Here is a 20,887-nt window from a genome sequence, read left to right as displayed (position 1 = left end):
TAAACATCTGAGTGATACAAGTGGTGTTAGGGTTCTGATCTGCTGTGAAAATATGTCTGGTCATAGGGAAATATTACCTTACTTGGAAGGAGGTGATAGTTGGTGATAGTAGGAGCATTCAAACACAGAAAATCTGCCTCAAGGTATTTGGTTTGACTCATTGGAAGAGTGGCCATTAAAACAATAATGACGAAGATGATCACACAAACAAACAAACAAACAAACAAACACACACACACACACACACACACACACACACACACACAAGGTTTTTTCAGTTTCTGTCTACCATTTTCACTCACAAGGCATTGGTCAGCCTGAGCACAGGGGTCACCAAACTACAGCCCACGAGCCAGATCCAGCCCGCGAGGTCAGTTCATCCGGCCTGCTGCCACACTGTACTTATTGTGTAAGTACCTGCAATGGAAGCTCATTTGCCGCTGGTATGGCATCAGTGTTTGGAACAACTTATGTCTGTGAGCAAATATTTTCAAAAATGAAGAATGTGAAGTCAGCCCATCAAACGAGGTTGACTGATGAACATTTGAAAGCAATTCTCTTGGTTGGATGCAGCAACTCCAAAGCAAATATTGATGATATCTTAAAAGCTAAACACCAGTTTCACAAATCTCACCAACCATTTTTTTGCTGCTCAGTTTCTGAGATTCAGATATGCGCACACTGGGTGTGATATAACTATCTTATTGCTAGTGTCGCCTTCCTTGATAACTTTTTGGTAAGTAGATATGTTGGTTGTCCTTAGTTTTTGTGTATTCATTGTACTGAACAAAATGGTTATGCAGCACATGCTCATCATTCTCACAGTAATCTCACTGTGAAGAACCTTGGCCAAATGTCTTCAACTGAAGTTACAGAGCCAACCAATACCTTGTAAGCAGAATAGGTAGAAGAAATCAGTATGGCAGTCCAAATGTGTGAATGTGTGTAGGTGTGCAGAAATTTTTCGAACGAGATCGTTGCCAGTGCTGGCTCTTGTGCTGGCTCTTGTGCAGGCGACACATGAAATGCACCATTTTGAGCGTGACCGTTGCCAGTGCCGCCTGGCTGGCCTTCATGGGATTTTCGAGCGAGATCGTTGCCAGTGCCCTTGGACTGGCTCTTGTGCGGGTGGCACATGAAATGCACCATTTTGAGTGTGGCCGTTGCCTGACTGGCCTTCGTGCGGGTGACACGTAAAAGCACCCACTACACTCTCTGAGTGGTTGGCGTTAAGAAGAGCATCCAGCTGTAGAAACTCTGCCAAATCAGATTGGAGCTTGGTGTAGCCATCTGGTTTCACCAGTCCTCAGTCAAATCGTCCAACCCATGCTAGCATGGAAAGCGGACGTTAAATGATGATGATGATGATGATGTTGACTTAAAAAAACAGCAAAATTATGTTGACATACTCTGTCAAGATATCATCAGGTAACTCTATTGTTTCAAACACAAGTGTATTAAAAAAATTTCCTTTCTTGCAAAAAAAAAAAAAACCATGTAATGGTTAGCAACAGGAAGAGCATCTTGTTGTTTACACAATGCTTCAATAATTATGCATTTGTGCAACCCATGGTAGCACAGAAAACAAATGTAAAATATACAAATGAATAATAAAATTTACTTTCTACTTACGCCGACTGATCTTGGGTGGAGTTTTAATGTTTTTCTGCAGATCAGTAGGGGATAACACTAATCCTGAACTTGTCGTCGTGGTAACTGATGAAGTGACAGCTGACGGGCTGGTAGTGACTGAAATGGGGTTCAAAGGATTAGATATTGTCAGCCGTGGTTTCTTATCCAGAACAGGATCCAATGATCGCAGCTCCCCTGACCTGAAATGACGGTAAATTTAATTAAAAACAAGATTATAAAGGAAATGAATGTGTGTAACCACAAAAATGTGAACTGAAGCCACATGAAATAGTTTTGCTGAAGAACACAATGTGCCCATGTAGTCTGAGAATCGAAATGACAACTTTACAATCATGTATACAGATATGGAGACATGATGATATGTGAGTATATACAGCTGTGGTTATATGTTAGTAAATATGAAAATGAGAAAAGACTTAACATGAATTCATAAAAATATAGAAAAATGAACATCTAAGTGAAATTATGGAGAAGAAAACTTAATAGAAATCAGATACTTACGGCAATTGTCTTTTAGGAACCAACTTAACGGGGTCAGTACTGGGTTTTTTCTTAGGCAGAATTATAGTGGCTTCCTCAAGGCCTGAAATGAATTCAAAAGATAAATAAATGTATAATTATTATTAGCAACAGAAAACTGAAAAAAAAAATAATAAAAGAGGGTTAGAATTTATCAAATAATTGATATATCATGTTTATATTAAGAAAGGAAACCCCATTTCGGTAGACAAAATATGTAGGGAGAAGAGATAGACAGACTATAACAATGATAATTAAAAATTATCATGGAGTAAATGACCCCATAAATACAGATTGGAGAAGTGGAAACCAATACTACAGAAGAGTAAGAGATGGACACTATAGAGGAATAGAAGGCAACACTATAGAATAAGAATAGCATAGAACAGGAATTAATAGTGCTATACAGAAAAAGAGGCCAACACTATAGAACAGGAGCAAATGCTACTATAGAAGAAAGGACCTATTGTATACAAAAGAACCAACAGAATAATAGGACACCAACACTATAGAACCAGTGAATAGGAGACCAACACTACAGAATACTAGAGAAGACCAACACCATACAATAAAAACTATCATTATGGAAGAATAGGATATACTGTAGAACAATATGTGACTGAAGACAAATACTGTAGTCTGATTGGTAGAATCTTATCACTTGTGAAAATATTGGCCTTCTATATTTTCTTCTGTAACTTTTTCTCTTGTCAGCAAAGAAAACTGCTTTCTTTTGTTTTATCTTTATAAATTATAAATCCTCTTTCCTTCCAAGTTTTAGAGATCTTTAGTTGAAACTTCATTTAAAGTGAATGTTAGGTTATAAATGATTTACTATTCCAATTCAGCCATATCAGATTTGCTGTAGTAATATTTCATTTCTTTCTTTTTTGTATTATTGCTTGCTTAAATAGTTTTGTCATTTGAAATAGTTTCATTTTGTCATTCATTGTTGCTGGTTCAATCATAGTTGTGTAGTTTCATTTTACAATCTAGACAAAAGGCTATTAATATAGCAATAGTCACTATCAGCTGCTTTTCCAGTAATATTGTTGAACTAAAGAGATTTAATACTTAGTTTGTCATTAATAATTGCTAATAACCACCAGAAAGTAGACCTGAAAATTGCTCCAGACAATCTCTTTTGAAATCATCATCCTGTTTGCTTTTCATACAAGACAAAGAAGCTTATGATAAAAATTCAGTCATATACATGCCCAGATCCAGACATTCATCCATCTCCCACTGGTTTTAGTGTAGCAATAACACTAAACTGGATGCAGAAAATACACATCCATTGAATGTCAGTTTAGAAAATATGGCTTTAAATGTGGTTTCTTTCTTCAGAATGGCATAAAGCATTAAAAGTAAATTGCGACTAACCAGGCTTAATATGAAATTGTCACCATTGTCTGTCAATCAAACTGCAACAGCATCTCGCTTTTTGGCACTTTTAAACTAATAATGAGTATCTGGTGGCCAAAGAGTTAAAATTAATTCTTGTTTGAAATGCGCTTTCTTCAATTGGCCAGAAGTATTATAGGAGAGTTCTTATATTGAACTACATTGGCCATTTTTTATCTCCCTTTTTGAAATGGTGTATTTTTATGCTGAGTCATTTATCTGTACTCAATGACCTTGGAATCATATCAAATCCAGAAGTACCTTGTGGTTTCCGCCAAGACAAAAAACATGTGATTATGTCAAAAAGCTGTCTCAATTACACAAGGTTCCATATATTTTTTTAAGAGTGAAGTATTGTTACTTCAAACTAAATTTACATTGAAATTACTCAGTTATTTAATAATAGTCACACAAATCTCTTACAAATCTCAGTGGTCAAATATTTGAAGAACATTCTCATGAAGTCTCCATAGTCTTTTTGCAGAACAGCCAAAAGATTCAGGATACAAAGGATTTCATGATTTTAAGTCTAAATTGGTATCTTTAAGACACATTGGTTAACATTTACATATGTGTACATGTAAAGAAGTTCCCTTATTTCTGAATAATTCTTTTTGTAGTTTCTATGAAGTCTGTTATTGTTAACAAACCCTTTCAACAATGTCAGTGAAAACAACTTGAAATTCTGTAATTCACAACAGAGCATAACTAGGCATCAACCAATTCAACTTGATACTACTTGGCAAGCATACTTTGTGAATATATATTTCTAGTTTACACATAAATGCATGTGTGTGTGTGTGTGTGTGTGTGTGTGTGTGTGTGAGTGCATGCCCACACACATATACACATCAAAGTTTCTCCCTATATATATATATATATATTATGGCAAATAATAGCCATGTAATGACTCATTGTCAAAGAAATTCAATTGGTACTTGGTGCAACTATTTGTTGACACCGAATTTCATTAGAGAAAAGGAATCATACTGGTTTTTCTCTATTAATACCATGTGTAAAAAAAATTCTGAAAACTTCAATGAGAATGTTTCCAATACAATGAACCACTGCAGACATTTCTCAAAACAGCACACGGACAATAAACAAGGAGTCAAAATGTGAGCAAAGTAACTTTCATTTATTGTATTTCATTGTCCAAACACCATACAGAGGCTATTCATGGGTTTCTTGGAAATATTTTTTAAAATAAGTTTTTTTTTTTTTTTTTGGTATTTTTTCCTGACTTTCACATCATTATTCAACAATAAACAGTAAAAATGTCCTCCCTAAATAAAGTTTTCAGCAATCTATAACGATTCCAGAATCAAGGGAAACATCATTGGCACCACTCAAAGAGTATAATGAACCAATACAGAACAGGGTAAGAGCTGACAGAGTGAAGAGGTAGTCACAATGACAACCCAAAATGCAGCTTCCTTGATGATTTTAATCAGCCATATGATAGAAGAGCTGGTATTTTTCATAATTGCAATAATAATGTCTGCATTGGAATACACCAAAGTCACCTAGTATGAACTTTCATTTCAGGCAAATAATTCCAAAACTTTGGACCATGCAATAAATAAAATGCTTTTGTTTTCCAGCTTTTTCCAAAAAGCTTATAGCATCATACATATATATTTTTTAAAACTACAATCTGCTAACCTTTCTTGACATTGTGCAGTTGCAAAGGTCAAGTAAATAGTGGTGTGATGTCCCATCAGAACACCACTGCTGACCTCTGGAAAGTACTTACCTTATCATATACCAGAATTCTTCAAGCAGTTTCACCAACTTGAGGAGAAATATCTTCAATCACGTTTATTTATATGCCAGTCAGACTGTGCTGTTGTTTCCAAAAACCAATGAGATGGTTACAACTAAAGCCACTGAAATCATTTCAAGTTAACCCAGGTGTCTTCTTTACTCCATTTTATCCAATATCATTAAAAAAGCTTTTATTTCTCAACAATTTCTTACCTTTTCATCCCTTTTCTTTCTTTTTTCCCCCCACTTTAAATTACTCATTAAACAGATTTCTTTAGTTCTAATATTTAAATTCTTTTTAACCTCACAACTTACTTAGAAAGAAGTTTCAAATAAAGATCTGTTTATTTGTAACAAAGAGTATAAAAATGAAAAGGAAAATACGTTTGTGATTGATAACTTGTCAGGTCATTAATTATATTTAAGTAAAGTTTTTTTTTTTTTTTTTTTTTTTTTTTTTTTTGTTTTTTTTTTCTTTAAGCTGATTTTTCACTGAAATACTGCAAAAGTAAAGTCTAGAAATGCCTCTGAACTTGACAGGGGTTTACAGTTACGATATGCAATAGAATTGCCAGACACCTGATGTAATTAAGTATAAAGAGAAATTGTTAACATATTAATAACTTTTATCTATCAGATACTGCCTGTTTTTGTTTTATTATTTTCAGTAACAAATTTACATACTGTCTTAAAGAATTTTTCTTTTGTTTCTAATTTAGTAAAATGAAGTCCAGAGGCATCAGTAAAAAGTCAAATGTTTTCTACTAATCATGACATTTAAAAGGAAAACTATCGTTTTTATTTCTTCTAATTTTTGTGTTTTTCATTTGTTTTTGTTTCAAATGTAACATGTCATTATACATCGTTTTTAGATGATGTCTGACTTTTGACTGGATTATTTAGATGTAAGCATACAAGTTTCTCCTTGAAGTCTTTATTTTCATTAGGGACCTCACTTTGATTAAACGAGAGAGAAAAGAACTTAATTTTCTCATTGGATCTGTAGAATTTGATTCAGAAAGAAATTTGACTCCAAGATCCATGGACATAACAGTCAATCTTGATACAACAAAGAGAGAGACATACTAAAGTTTAAGAGATTTTGGCAAATGATAGCTGTGAACAATAGTAAGGTTACATCTGCAGATCAATGCAGAAATATTTTGTTTGCTCTCTGCTCCTCAAAATAAGTAAGAATCTTTGGTGAAAGCTACCAGAATCATCATTCTAACATTATAGTACTAATGATAAGATAATATTTTTGAGAAGAATTTAAATTAGAAAATCATACTCAAATTTTTTTTTCATTTTTAATATTATCAAAAATGTTTTGTGTTTTTTTTATAATTTTCTGAACTTCAATAACAGCAACTTGTCAAAATCTATTTAATGAATTAAATTAAATATTTAAAAAAAGATAATGGTATAAAAATATTCAAGATATGATAAAGAAAGGTGATGTCCAATTTTCTAATAACACAATGCTGAAACTTCATCAGAAATATACCAAGAATTGGATGCTTTTTGTTGTAATCACAAACCAAATATTACCAAATATTTATTAGCAATCAGAGTACTAAAGTTGGTAGAGAGATCTTTGAAATTTATCAGGTGATGTTATGAAAACTATCAAACAAAACAGGTTTCTCTAAAATCAGAAGAAATTACATAGGATTTTCGTACTAAGTCCAACCAAACCTAAAGAGCATTTGCAGAACCTACCATTTATTGAGGAAGGTTTTTTGAAGAGGATCACCAAAACCAATGACATCATATCATTATCTAAACTCCAGAACAATACAACTCCCAGTCTTTTACCAGTAATGTCACAATCGGACAATATATAATCGATTTCAAAAAAACCAAACATTATTATTCTTGAAGGTTAAAGCAGATCATTCTCAGATTTTGATTGGTTAGCAAATGATGAGTGGAAAATTTTTCTAATAAAAGAAATAATTACATTTTTTTTTTAAATTTAATTAATGTAAAGCATAAAAATATTTTGATTTCACTGCTATTAAAAAATTTAATTTATGAAGGTTAACAAATGAGAAAGAGGTTTTTAAGAAATAAAAAAAAATCTATAAAGAAAGCAACTGGAAAAGTGAGAGATGAATGCAACTCTCACACCTGTCCATTACTCATTATATTGCTAGAAACTTAAACAGAAACAGAGTTGGAGCAAAAATGAAAAACAAAGTGTAAACATTCAGTAATATATGTTAAGTGCATTATGTGTATGTGTGTGTATGTGTGTATATATATATATATATATATATATATATATATATATATATATATGTATGTATGTGTGTGTGTGTGTGTGTGTGTGTATATATATATATACATACACACACGTATGTACATACATACATGTACAAACACCTATATACACACATATATATATATATGCATGCACATACATCACAAACACAAGACCATATTTCTCAAGCAACTCAAACAAATCTGAAAGACCTCAAAAACGTATTTCACATAATCAAACACTGACTTTTCTCAATTTTTCAATTAATGGCATCAGTTTCTATTTTCTTTTTTTTTTTTATTATTATTTCTCTTTTCTCAAAAAAGTTGCTACAATATTTTTTTTTATGTAAAAGTCTTTAACAAGATAAAACATTTCTTTTTGCATCATCAAACCAAACACTGGTGTCCAATCAGAAATTAAAATACTGTAAAAAAATATTCTTCAAAGATGGCCAGCTTCTCAATACTTCTCAACCCAGAACAATAATTCAGATTGTTCCACCAGATTCTTTGACGTAAACACAAAGTGTTTGCTTGTATGTATGTAATAAGCCCATGTCATCTGATTCTCTCCATAAAGGCAAAATTTGTCAATGGTCACTGACAAGTTCAACCTCAGCTTAAAATCATTAAACCTAGAATGGAAACTGCTAAACCAGCATCAAAGACACACTCAGACTCAGTAAGAATTTTTTTTTCCTTAACAGGCAGCACAAAATGAGAAACGTTGAGAATACATTCCTTGGCACCTTCAAGAAACCAACGGAAGTAATTCCTTGTTTCTGCTATGTAAGCCAGGTGTATTCTGAGAAAACTCCGAGAACTGCCGATTCCATAAAGAATGACCTTGTTGTTAATATGACCAAGCTATATACATATGTATACGTATGTGTGCGTATAAATATATATATATATATATATATATATATACATATACACACACACATAAATGCTGATCAATGTTGCCTAACAACAATGGCAAGAGTGCTCCCTTCACTGGCCCCAACGCTGTGAGTAGTTCTCAATTCCATACCCTTTGATGGGAAACCATTTATGAGGACATATCCTCGAAACAGGTGTTTCAATATCAGGGAATTTAATAGTTGAAAGTTGGCGGAGACACAGTTAAGTGTCACTAAAAAATTTACCCACCTGTTGACCTAAATTTGGAGGGGTAGGATTTTACAGTGTTAGGTCGTTTTCTCTCTTCCTTTGGTGCTTTATCAGGCACCTTATTTATAAATTTATTATCCATCACAGACTGTTCCGAGTCCATACTCTCAGGTGGAGGAGGCTCATCTTTGCTAGGAACCTCCCGCTTTTTATTACTATTACACTCTTCATCTTTTTTCTCTTTGCATTCTACTTTCACTTTCTCTTCTTTATGCTTCTTCTTCTTCTTCTTCAGAGACTTATCTGTAAGAAAAACAACAGAACTTTTATTGTCTCAAGTTCAACTCCAACAGTAAAACAAAATGCAAAATATAAATTTGGGTAAGGGATTAAAAAAAGATGGTGAGAAATTTTGGAACAATTTCCTGAATACAGGATTTTATTATTCTTGCAACTACATTTAAAAAGGACATAGTTTTCAATAAACTGTTACCTTTCTTAAATAGTGAGAGTTTACATTATTGTATTTTTTATCAATCAGGAATTTAGTTTTTTTTCATTCCTCTGTTTGATCAGAACCTATAAATTAATCAAGGACAATTAAATCAATTCAGGAGGAAAGCATCAACTACATGTCACTAAACTCTCTATTTTACTCAATGATCAGAAACAGTGACAGTTAAAACCAAAAGCTGATAAATTATACAGCTTTATGTGGTCCATCATGGAAGCATGGTTAGGATGTTGGACTCATATGATTATGGTTTCAATTTCTCAGCTGGGCAACGCATTTGCATTCTTGAGCAAGACACTTCATTTCACATTGCTCCAGTCCACTCAGCTGGCAATAATGAATAATCTTGTGATGGACCAGCATCCCCTCCAGGGTCTAAATATTTATAGAACACAGAAACCAAGAAACTGGCTGCTATGAGTCCATAGAATGAGTCCTTGGTAGCGCATCTAGTTTCACAAATAGATTACATGAAAGACTATTTGATTAAATTAATCAGATCCAGAGTTCATGTATATCCTTGTGAAACCACCCCCTGCCATGAAATCACCTGTCAAGGATCGTCACTCACTGTGAACTGATCAGCCTGAGAGAATTCCTCACAATGAAATGGCTAACCTGTGTGAAACTACCACCTCAGGAATTGAGACCATAATCTTATGATCATGAATCCAACATCCTAACGATGCTTCCATGATGGACCATATAAAGTAGTATAATTTATGAACCATGTAATTTATCAGCTTTTTGGTCTTAACTGTCACTGTTTCTGATCTTGGATTGTCAGTGAGCAAATCAGAGCTAAGTGACATGTAGTTGATGTTTTCCTCCTGAATTAATTTAATCCTCCTTGATTAATTTATAGGTTCTGATCAATCAGAGGAATGAAAAAAACTAAATTCCTCCAATATTACATGTCTCAAGACCAACAAAACACCCATCAGAAGGTACCTAAATCTAAGTATCTACTGTTACATGTCCCTAAATCTGGGTTTGTGTTGTTCAGTAAACACTTCATTAAATCTTAATTATGGCCGTTCCTGCTTAATTGTAAGTATTTAGTCCTAGAATTTAGAATGTGCTCACCACTTTAACCCTTCAGCATTCAGATTACGCAGTCAAATGTAATGTAAATAAATATTCACATCATTTTCAATTACTTATGCACTATCTTATAGTTTCAAAATTTCAATGATGTGATTGCTTATGTTTAGAATGACATTGTAGAACAGGAATGAGAAGTCAGATCAGATCATTCTGAACATAAAAGAGTCAGACTGCTTGAGCTAGATATGGCTGGATTAAATGTTAAAGTTAAAGACGGTGTGGGAGGAGTTTATGCTTTCATCCTATGTGAAATCCCTAAATCAAAGCATGATATCCAATTTCCAAATAAGCAACCGATTTTTACATTTCAAGAACTTAAATATAATCAATCACACAAGACAAAACCATTATACAAAAGCTTTTACCTTAATGACAATCTATATAAACTACTTTAGACTGAGGCAACATGTTGCACCATGTAAAATAGAAGTGGTTATTTTCAAAAATATAAAACATAGTACACCTCAGTGAAGAATGATCTAGAGACAGTATTAGAACGACTAATTTCTAGAAATATCTTTATGATAGAGAAATGCTTGCTGCTGATGCAGTTTTGAGCAAAAGCCAAGATTTGCAAGAGCGGAGACAATTTCATTGCCAAAATGTCTGAGAGGAAACAGAAAGAAACGGTAACACATAAATCAAGGTTCCAGATGTGTTCTGCATATACGGACAAAAAAACTTTTTTTATAATTTTTATACAGGTTACCATAAACACCTGCTAGGTATATTAACAGTGTTTCATATACCATTTATTGAAATGGTATAGAATATAATTACTTCAGCTCTAATAAAAGCAAGGCACAGTACCATCCATGCTTTAGCATACTTTTTAACGCAATCATGGATCAGATTACATTTTTTTTTTTATGATGCTCTAATATTTGTGACGGTTGGCTTTGTGTGGTTTGCTGAACTACATCTTATGCACCCCACATTTTTTTTCCACAAATTTGTAATTTGTAATGTTCTCTACTGCTTTTATTTATGGAGCTTTTCACTCAGTTTCATACTTTTACATATATGGATACAACCCACTTTTGTCTACACCTGTTGGCTGCCCAGTCAGTTTCTCAAAACTAATAGAAGTCTTAACTAGTGAAATTGATTACAAACAACAGCAAAAAAAAAAAAAATTTATTGTTAGAAGATGAAATAAACTGACAAACTGAGGAGATAACTACAACCATCACAAGAGAAGAAGACAGCAGGAGTTTTGATGAGGTTCAAATACAAGGAGTAGAAATGAAGTTCCCAAGAAGTACTCAAGAATAGATCTTTAGATTTTTCTCTTTCAAGTACAAAGAAAATCAACTACTTTCATTCTTCGTCCACTACAATAGCTTTGTATTTAGGTTTTAGTTTGTCTAGTTATATGTCACACTCATCCCACCACCATCCTGATGCTACAAGAGAAGCGAGCAACTCGACTGATAACCAACTATCAAGAAGCAATGAGTAACTGCAAGCATAATGTATTAGTTGCACCATTTGCAGAGGCATGCTACAGAGATCTGACTTGGGACCAGCACAGTTTAGTTTCAGGACACCATTGATACTACTTACCCGACAGGTTCTTTTGTTTAAGCATGCAGCCATTAATATATTTTATTAACAATGACAAATTTCAAATGTAGAACATACAGCACTTCTTGACATATCAAAGGATAATGTATCAACAATTGGTTTAGCATCAATTAACTTGAGCAGAAGCTCTTAATAATGATAACTGTGAAAGAAGTTTTCTCAGCACTTGTTCTAAGACCTAAATCCTTACTGACCAATGTCTGCAATTAAAATGTTATATGCTCTGGCAAAGATATTAAACAATCCACTAGACATCTTCAAATTTATTCCATCTTTCTACTGAAAAATGCCATAACTAAAGACAAACTTGCTTTCTTCTTTTATATTCCCTAGAACAGTACTTCTCATGAGGCAGGGAGAACTATAGGGATTGAAAAGCTGGGGGACAAATTGCTACATTAAATATAATTCAGATGGTTTCTAATTATCCTTAGCTGCTGATGCTGGTACCATTTAAAAAACACCCAGTGCCACTCTGTAAAGTGGTTGGCATTAGGAAAGGCATCCAGTTGTAGAAACCAAGCTAAAACAAACTATAGAACCTGATGTGGTTCCGGACTTTGCCAACTCCTGTCAAACTATCCACTTCATGCCAGCATGGAAAACACATTAAATGATGGTGGTGGTGGTGGTGGTGACAAGGTGCTTAAAGGAAAATTATACAGATGCAAAAATATATTTTGTCATATAATTAGCAAAAAGGGAAAGGGGTGCCAAAATACTTCCCTACTACATTAGGACGGACCTGGTACTTGTCAGTTTAAGAACCAGTGTTCTAAAGTACTGGTCATAAACTATTTTTTTCTCTTCTAGTGAAAGAAATATTTATGCCCGTTTTCTTTCCCTGCTGATCAGCCAAAATATTACATGACAATTATACAATACTTACCGATTTAGATTTACAACACAATAAAATCTGCTACCTTAGCCCTCACCATGGTAAATTCTACAACACAAATACTAATACTTTCCTTCCTTCAAGATATACTAGTTTTATTTCTTTACAACCTTTCTAGTCCTGACCTGCCTGAAGCCAATATGAGACAAAGTTGCCTAGTTTTAAATGTTCTGTATTTAAATCATTAACTTAGCAACAAGCATTTGTGAAGTTATGCTTCAAACACCACATTGACATTAGGTTTCCAATTTAGATACAAGGCCTAGCAATCTTTTTAGTGGAGAAGGGGTAGGCAATTACATCGACCCCAGTACTAGACTACTACTATATTTTATCCGCCCTGGAGGAATGAAAGATAAAGATGACCTCAGCGTGATTTGAACACAAAAATCCAAAAGAAATACTGCAAAGTATTTTGTCTTGGGCTCTAACAATTCTACAGTTCCACTACCCTTGAAACACCTATTTAATAATGAGAGAGGTTTCTTATTTTTACTAAATTTCTTCAAAGTCTTGAAATGCTTTCCAAACTTAACCAAAAAAAGATATGAAATGTATTTCATTGAAATGTAGTCAAAGAAGGGTTAAGATACAATGCATTTGGTTTGTTACAGTGTTTCAATAATGTTGGACTGGGTTTTCATCCATCCACATTTTTTCTTTTCATCCCTCCACGTTTTCGCAGGAATTGCTGCTAATACAGTGGAATGACAGAATCAAACACTCTTCCCTGAACTTAATTTCTTCAGAGAAAATGGTTTATGTATGAAAGAGAAAAAAAGATAGTGTCTTTTTTTAATTTTTTTGTTTTAGAATCTCTTTAGTTTGACATTTTGTACAATAAACATACTCCTACACAGGCATGGGAGTGGTTGTGTGGTAAGGAGCTTACTTCCCAACCACATGGCTCTGGGTTCAGTCCCACAACATGTCACCTTATGCAAATGTCTTCTACTATAGACCTTGAGCCAACCAAAGCCTTGTGAGTGGGTCTGGGACATGGAAACTGAAAGAAGCCTTGTGTGTGCATGTGTGTATATATACACACACACATATATATATATACACACACACATACACATGTATGTATGTGTGTATGTGTGTGTGTGTGTATGTATGTATATGTGTGTGTGCATGTCCATAACTTAGGGGTTTGGCAAAAGTGACTGATAAAATAAGTACTAGGTTTTAAAAAAAAAGTACTGCGGTTGGTTCATTCAACTAAAACTTTTGAAGGTGGTGCCCCAGCATGGCCGCAGTCTAATGACTGAAACAAGAATAACTGACATGGTAAGAAAGTAACAAAAATAAAACTATAATATACATCGGACCAGGTTCAATTACACTGCACAGTATGTTGGCCAAATGTTTTCTTCCATACACATGTAAGTAGAATTTTGGCTGGCACAAACAAAGCAAAAGCCCGTTATGCACATGTGAATGTCTTTCAACAATTGTATACTGCAAGATGACAACAATGCAAGAAACTCAGTGCTTTTAGAATCAAGTCCATTGCAATATTTGTTCTGCAGCTGGTTACAGACACTCCCTTATTACTCTCATCATCAGAAATGCAATGAACCAATGATTGGTCTCTTAGAAACTAGTAACCAATAAATTAAATTGCTCACTAATTCAATATGGGAATAGATTTTTTTCTTTCTTAATTGGTGTGTTTTCTATGGCTAGATGCCCTTCCTGTCACCAATCCTCACCTCTTTCCAAGCAAGCTGATATTTCAACAAGGCCAGAAATGCATTCAAAGAACAGTGGAAATGAATGACACCGCTTGTATGGCAGTGACAATCATTCTGCAGCAACTATTACACCAGGTCAAGACAAGGAGACACAAACACAGGACGCTCACTCACACATGGCAGGCTTCTTGCAGTTTCTCTCTACCAAATCCACTCAAGCAAGTTTATTTGGGCTATAGTAGAAGACATTTGCCCTCGTTGCATGGTTTTGGAGTCTTATTGTGATTTTGGAGTCCAAGCCATTTTCATAAACCTGTGACCATTTGGTTAATACCCTAAAACATTTTGGTTAACCTCTCAAATTATTTTCCCATTTTGTACAAAAAGTAACTCAACTCAAAATTTGATTATTATTTTACCTTATGTCCTACAATTTTGACCAAAAGTAGACAAATAGAGTTAACAATTTAAGGAAGTACAACCCTTGGCAGAAGTAAATAAGAAAAGTTTTCTCTGCCACAAACTGTCTTCAGATTGGAATCCCTCACTGAGCAAAGATATAGCACTTGCCTCAGCTGATTAGCAAACCCTTCACTCAAATTACCTCCAATCTCTACCTAATGTTACCACAAGCCAACAAGAGAATCTTAACACAGTTGCTCAACTTGCAAGAAATAGTGAGATCACCCTCAAATTACACCCTACCATTTTAAAAGAAAGGAAGGAAATAGTGGGTTGTGTAGGCCCAGGTACACAATCTATGAAGAAGTGAAAATCATGCCTTTGATTGTATGTCTGACTGATTAGAATCAGCCTAGATAATGATGACATACTACCATCAATCAAAATTTCTAACATAACAACATCATTCTTTATTAACCAGCAGATCTCATTTTACTAGAAGCTTTACTTAATATTCAGCCTTTGTGTTTTTACCAAAGTATTCATCCAGAATAATTAATATCAGACACTCTATTACCATTGTCATAGTTTAACATTAATTTTCTCAAGCTGACATGGTTAGGTGGATCAGAATAATATCTTACTCTCTCTCTCTCTCTCTCATTAGTGAGGTCCATTTCTTTTAATTCACAGGCATGGCTATGTGGGAATGAAGTTTGCTTAACAATCACATGGTTCCAGGTCCAGTCCCACAATGACACCTTGGGCAAACAGCTAAAGTATCAGGATGACCAATATCATGTGAATGGAACTGGGCAGCATAAATTAAGAAGAGGTTCATCCTCTGTCAGTGTGCTTGTGCATGCACACACATCATCTTCTCATAAACACCACCCGAGTGAAACATTTACATTCTATGATAAGGGAAATTTCCATCATTTCCATAAAAAAAAAACTGGTAATGGTTGGTGGGAAGAAGAGCAGCTGATCGATCATAGAAAAATTTCCTTCAACAAGTTTCATCTAACTCATGCCAACATAGGAAAAAGGATGTAAAAACAATGATGACAATAAAGATGATCAAATTGACTCACACTAAGACTTGTTTCACCTTTCTATACCTACACTATGTACATTTATCACTACCACTCCTAACTTTTTAAGATCTATACCCACCATATTATAAGTCTAAGTTAATATCCACTTTACCACAAGCATTCTTAACCTTTGGAATAACTTAAATACATCATCCAAACTCTTGTGTTTTACCTTAATATAAATATATAAGGTAGAATAACATTTAGTGCATACTGCAAGGAACTTTTCCAATGCTTAAACAACTCTACCAATCCACTGCTCTCAATTCTGGTTTTGGCAATCAAAACAAAAGTCAGGCTTAATATTTATCACCATATTGGAGGGATTCTAAGAAAGATGCTATCTGCAGTTAGTAATCGGGATTAAGTCATTACATGGAAAGAAACAGCCAACTACAACTCATAGCTGCCCATTTTTTTAGACATGTGTAGATTCCTTAAATTATTGATTAAGCACTCATACTTTGGATTAAATAGAAAACATATTGGTCAAAATTATGTATCTATATGTTTCAGATTAATAATTACTTTTACACAAAGAAATTCTAGGGACTGATAAAGTTGTGTGTAAGGAATTACAATCTCAACAAAGTTATACCCCAAGATTGAAACCATTTTGTCCCTTGTCCAAAATAATCAATAATTTCAAATTTTTTTTCATACATTCAGTAGTTTTCTATGCCTCCATCAGACTCTATAAAACCTATTTAGAATTAACTTACATTTTCCTAAACCTCAGCCATCTATAATTTTACATTCAGCTACTCATACAAATCAGTTCCAACCTTCAGTGTATGCTTACTCTTATTAGCTTAAATAGAAGCTAACTACTATCAATCCCTTGATGGACCTTAGAAAGTAAAAAAAAAAATTATTAAAAAAAAATTGTCTCAATTGCCAACAAAAACCAATGTCTCTATTGGATCAGCCAACAATCTGACTGAGGCATTCATGCTTCTTACCATTACTAGTATCGAGATTACTCTTTTCCCTTATTTTTTTCATCCATTGGTCCACGATTCCACCAGCCAAATTTTTGATTCCTAAAAACAAAACAAGAAAATTAATTAACAAACAATATTTAAATTTGTGATAAGTTAGAGTAGATGAAAGAAAAGTGGTGGAGATTGGGAAATAGATAAATTTGATTTCAACAGAACTTTACTCATCCTTTACCATATATACCAGTGTATAAGCTAATTGCTAATTGGGCGTAGGAGACAACTGCAGAATTTCCTTGAGCTATACTCACAGAATAAAACAACGTGGCAATATTTCACTCTTGATGCAGTGTCTGAGAGGTATGTGAAGCAGGTTCCAGTATCTCTGTAATTGTTGGAACATCATCCTTATCAGGCAAGTGTTTTTTTACCAGAAGGTTTTAATAATACATTGAACAAAAAAAAGAAAAACTCTTGTAACCTACTTATCATAAATTAACTTTACCACCCACAAAGCTTACACAGAGATGGCCCCCAAAGGGTCTGTAACTTACTGTGATATAACGATTACCAAGATTACAATGGTTTCTCCTTGGTGACAAGGATGATATTGAAACTCTACCTCATACACTAATAGTTTAATGTCTCAAATAGTCCTTTACCAAGCATCCCACTAAACACTGGAATGATACTGTTAAGCACACTAGTAAGCAATAGTCTTGGTTATTAAAAAAAATTAACCAGTTCATTCCAATACTGTCAACTACCTACCATAATATATATCAAATGGCTTCTTTAGCGACAATAGGAACTACGCAAATGTTTTATGGTGTTCTCTGCCATCATTGGTGACACTCTAAACCACAGCATGTTACGGTTTGGATTTTATACTTAGTGTTTAAGATGACCCCTACTTTGATATTTTTAGGTGATATATAGGGTGATATCTTTAAGTTTCAAATTCCTTCTTGTACACTGACATATATGGTATTAGTCATCCATTTTTGTTCCCATAGTTCAGACAGCCTTGGAAAATCAGAACATTTACTATTGATTTGTCAATGTTTAAAAGGTAAGCAACACATGCTTAATTAAAAGTCCATTTGACAATTCTTTGTCAACAAATCATCTGATAGCTTAGCATTTTTGAAAATGTATAGAATAAATATTCTCTTACTAGAAAAACCAGAGTTAACAAAAGAAAGGGCATCTGGCTGTAAGATAAAACCTCAGTAATATGTATTTGTGTAACCCCTGCTAGCATGGAAATGCAAATGAACAAATATTTGAACACACACATGCACACCTGCATTATTTAAGATAACAAATAAAAGAGTGGAAAATAAGATGAGTAATAAAAATAAAAAAACTAAGAACAAAAGTAGTGTCAATAGAATACAATAAATCAGATGAAAATAAAATAGCTAATAAAATGAAATGAATGAGATGGTAATAAAAAAAAAAAAGCAATGAAAATATTGAAGTGAAGGAAACCATCAGTATTAGGCAAGTTAACCTTGAATTTACAGAGATCAAGGTTACAGTCTCTGTAGAAAAAAAGGAAGCCGGGGGAACAATGGCAAGAGAGTTTATTCCCCAATTCAGCTGTTTGGGGGGAATGTTTTGTGCATGCAACTTGCAGTGACTTTATCCATGGAAAAGAGATGTGATTTGCTACACCTGGCCAACCAAGTTTAGGAATGAGATTTCGAGACTAGGTGGACCAGGGAATGAACATGTTTTATGAACACAGTATAAAAAGGGACCAGAACTGCAATATTCCATCAATTATAGAGCAGTTGGAATGATAAAAGAGATCATCACCAATTAGACTACACGTTCAATTTTTGTATTCTATCAAAAGTATGCTGTACATGCCTGGAGGAAAGTGCAAAATGAGTAAGGGTTAGGGTTAGGGTTAGGGTTAGGGGAAGGGAGGGAGGAGACAACCAAAGCAGCTCCTTCTCTACTAAAAACAGCAAATCATCCTTAAGTCATGACTTATCTTCAAAAAGAACACCTTGAATAATACAGTCCTTGACACATCATCATCATCATCATTTGACATCCACTTTCCCATGCTGGCATGGGTCAAGTGGAATTTGTTGTGGCTAATATTTTAGGACCAGATGCCCTCTTTGTCACTAACCTTCACCTGTTTTCAAGCAATATTTTCCCATAGCTAGACATGATTCCCCATCATGAAAACTATTGACCTCACTTAAATGATAATGATGCACAGGATATCTAGGCAAGAGAATACAGAAACACATATGCGTGCATGTAGACATGACAGTCTTCTTTCAGTATCTGTCTACCAAATCCACTCACAAAGCTTTGGCCGGCCTGGGCTATAGCAGAAGACACTTGCCCAAGGTGCCATACATTGAGACAGAACCCAAAACTACAAGACTGGAAAGCAAGGTTCTTAACCCCACAGCCATGCCTGCATCTAGCCATACTTGCACTTTGTGTGCACACACACACACACATGCATTGAGATCAAATGATGAGAATGAATGAAGCACCTCATTGGTGAGTAAATATTCTGTATTTGTGGGATAATGAGACTACCATTGGTTTCATGTTGAGAGATAGCTCTCAACAATTATTCAAGTCTGTCATATGGGATGTTGGTATTTTTATCCAAAATGGAGATGAACACCAACATCCTGTGTGACAGACTTGAAAAATTGCTGAGAGAGAGATCTCTGAACATGAAACCAATGATAGTCTGATTATTCCATCAATAATGTGTGTGTGTGTGTGTGTGTGTGTGTGTGTGAATATATATATACCATAAAAACCCACGTAATTTGCGCACCTGTGTAATTTACACAGGTGATTTTCAGGATAAAAATTGTTTTAAAAAAAAAAAAAAAGCTTCGTGTAAAATTCGCACCCAAAAGTTTTTGGAATTGCTGATTTGGCAAGAGGGAAAAGGTTTTCAATTTAGTTATATTTAGCTTAATTTCACTTACTTATGATTAGATTTTATTAAATTTTCATTAAATAAAAATAATTTGTTTAACAGGTTTCACACTGAAAGCTATTAAATTACAAAGTGCTTGTGTTGTTTATAATAAACTTTATTTTACATTTCTTGCCCACAAGAGATGAGGTCCGATCTTTAGCATACTTCTGTATGTCTTCTCAAATCACAGCCACAGGAAAAGTTGTTGGTAATTCTTATCAACAAAAACAAAGCTGATAAATATGCACAAGTTTAATTACCAATAAACATCAGCTTGGATGACACTTTACTCAACCGACAGAGAAAGGTAACCAATCAAAGTAATTATGTAAACAGAATTCTGATTGGTCGAAAGTGTCTCCTTGTCTCAAGCTCTGATTTTCCACCTATTCTTGTTGGAACCTTTGATATGGAGTATCGAAATTTTAATCCATTTCACACTTATAAAATGTCAGGCAAACTTCTTTGCAAGTTTAACTCAGTGTTTATTGAACAAAAGAGGTGCGAAATTTAAGAAGCGACTTGTTAAAATATACATGTCTGTGAGGAGACATAAACAAGAATAGCAAAAATCTTCTATACCAAAACAACTGGTAATACATACATTACAAGTGTTCTATGAAGAGAACATAAGATTGCTGCATAATTCAACATGAATGTGAAACAATATTAAACATAGTATAAGGTAAGTGAAGGTTTCTGAAGGAACACTAAGTCACGTTCACTTAGTGAGTTTACATGCACAAGGATGAATTATGAAGTTGTCAGTGTTAAATGCAGTAAAATATGGTCCGGATTGTGATTACCAGCATGAACATCAAACTTCAAAAAGTAGTTAACCATTCAATGGTTTTAGTAAATTTATACAGAAAAAGTAAGCATTATACCGTCCAGCATAAATAAAAGTCAACTTCGTTATATTTTTTCTGTAAAAACCTATTCTGAC

The 20,887-nt window shown here is 34.0% G+C and overlaps 1 protein-coding gene across 5 annotated transcripts in view; it reads right to left on the bottom strand.

Moving 5' to 3' along the window:
• LOC106872693 (serine/threonine-protein phosphatase 1 regulatory subunit 10) overlaps window positions 1–20,887 on the bottom strand; it is a 158,069-nt gene that overhangs the window by 26,938 nt on the left and 110,244 nt on the right. For all 5 annotated transcript variants that reach the window (XM_014919769.2, XM_014919770.2, XM_014919771.2 and 2 more), the window contains 4 exons: window positions 16,989–17,069; window positions 8,764–9,027; window positions 2,155–2,236; window positions 1,633–1,832 (listed from right to left, as the gene is read on the bottom strand). In XM_014919769.2, coding sequence (XP_014775255.1) covers window positions 1,633–1,832; window positions 2,155–2,236; window positions 8,764–9,027; window positions 16,989–17,069 — 627 coding nt within the window. The remainder of the gene's footprint in view (window positions 1–1,632; window positions 1,833–2,154; window positions 2,237–8,763; window positions 9,028–16,988; window positions 17,070–20,887) is intronic.

This window comes from Octopus bimaculoides, chromosome 10 (assembly GCF_001194135.2).
Source record: "Octopus bimaculoides isolate UCB-OBI-ISO-001 chromosome 10, ASM119413v2, whole genome shotgun sequence".
Classification (NCBI taxonomy): Eukaryota; Metazoa; Mollusca; class Cephalopoda; order Octopoda; family Octopodidae; genus Octopus; species Octopus bimaculoides.
Note: the sequence above shows the minus strand (reverse complement) of the source record. Positions and strands in the feature narration are given on the sequence as shown.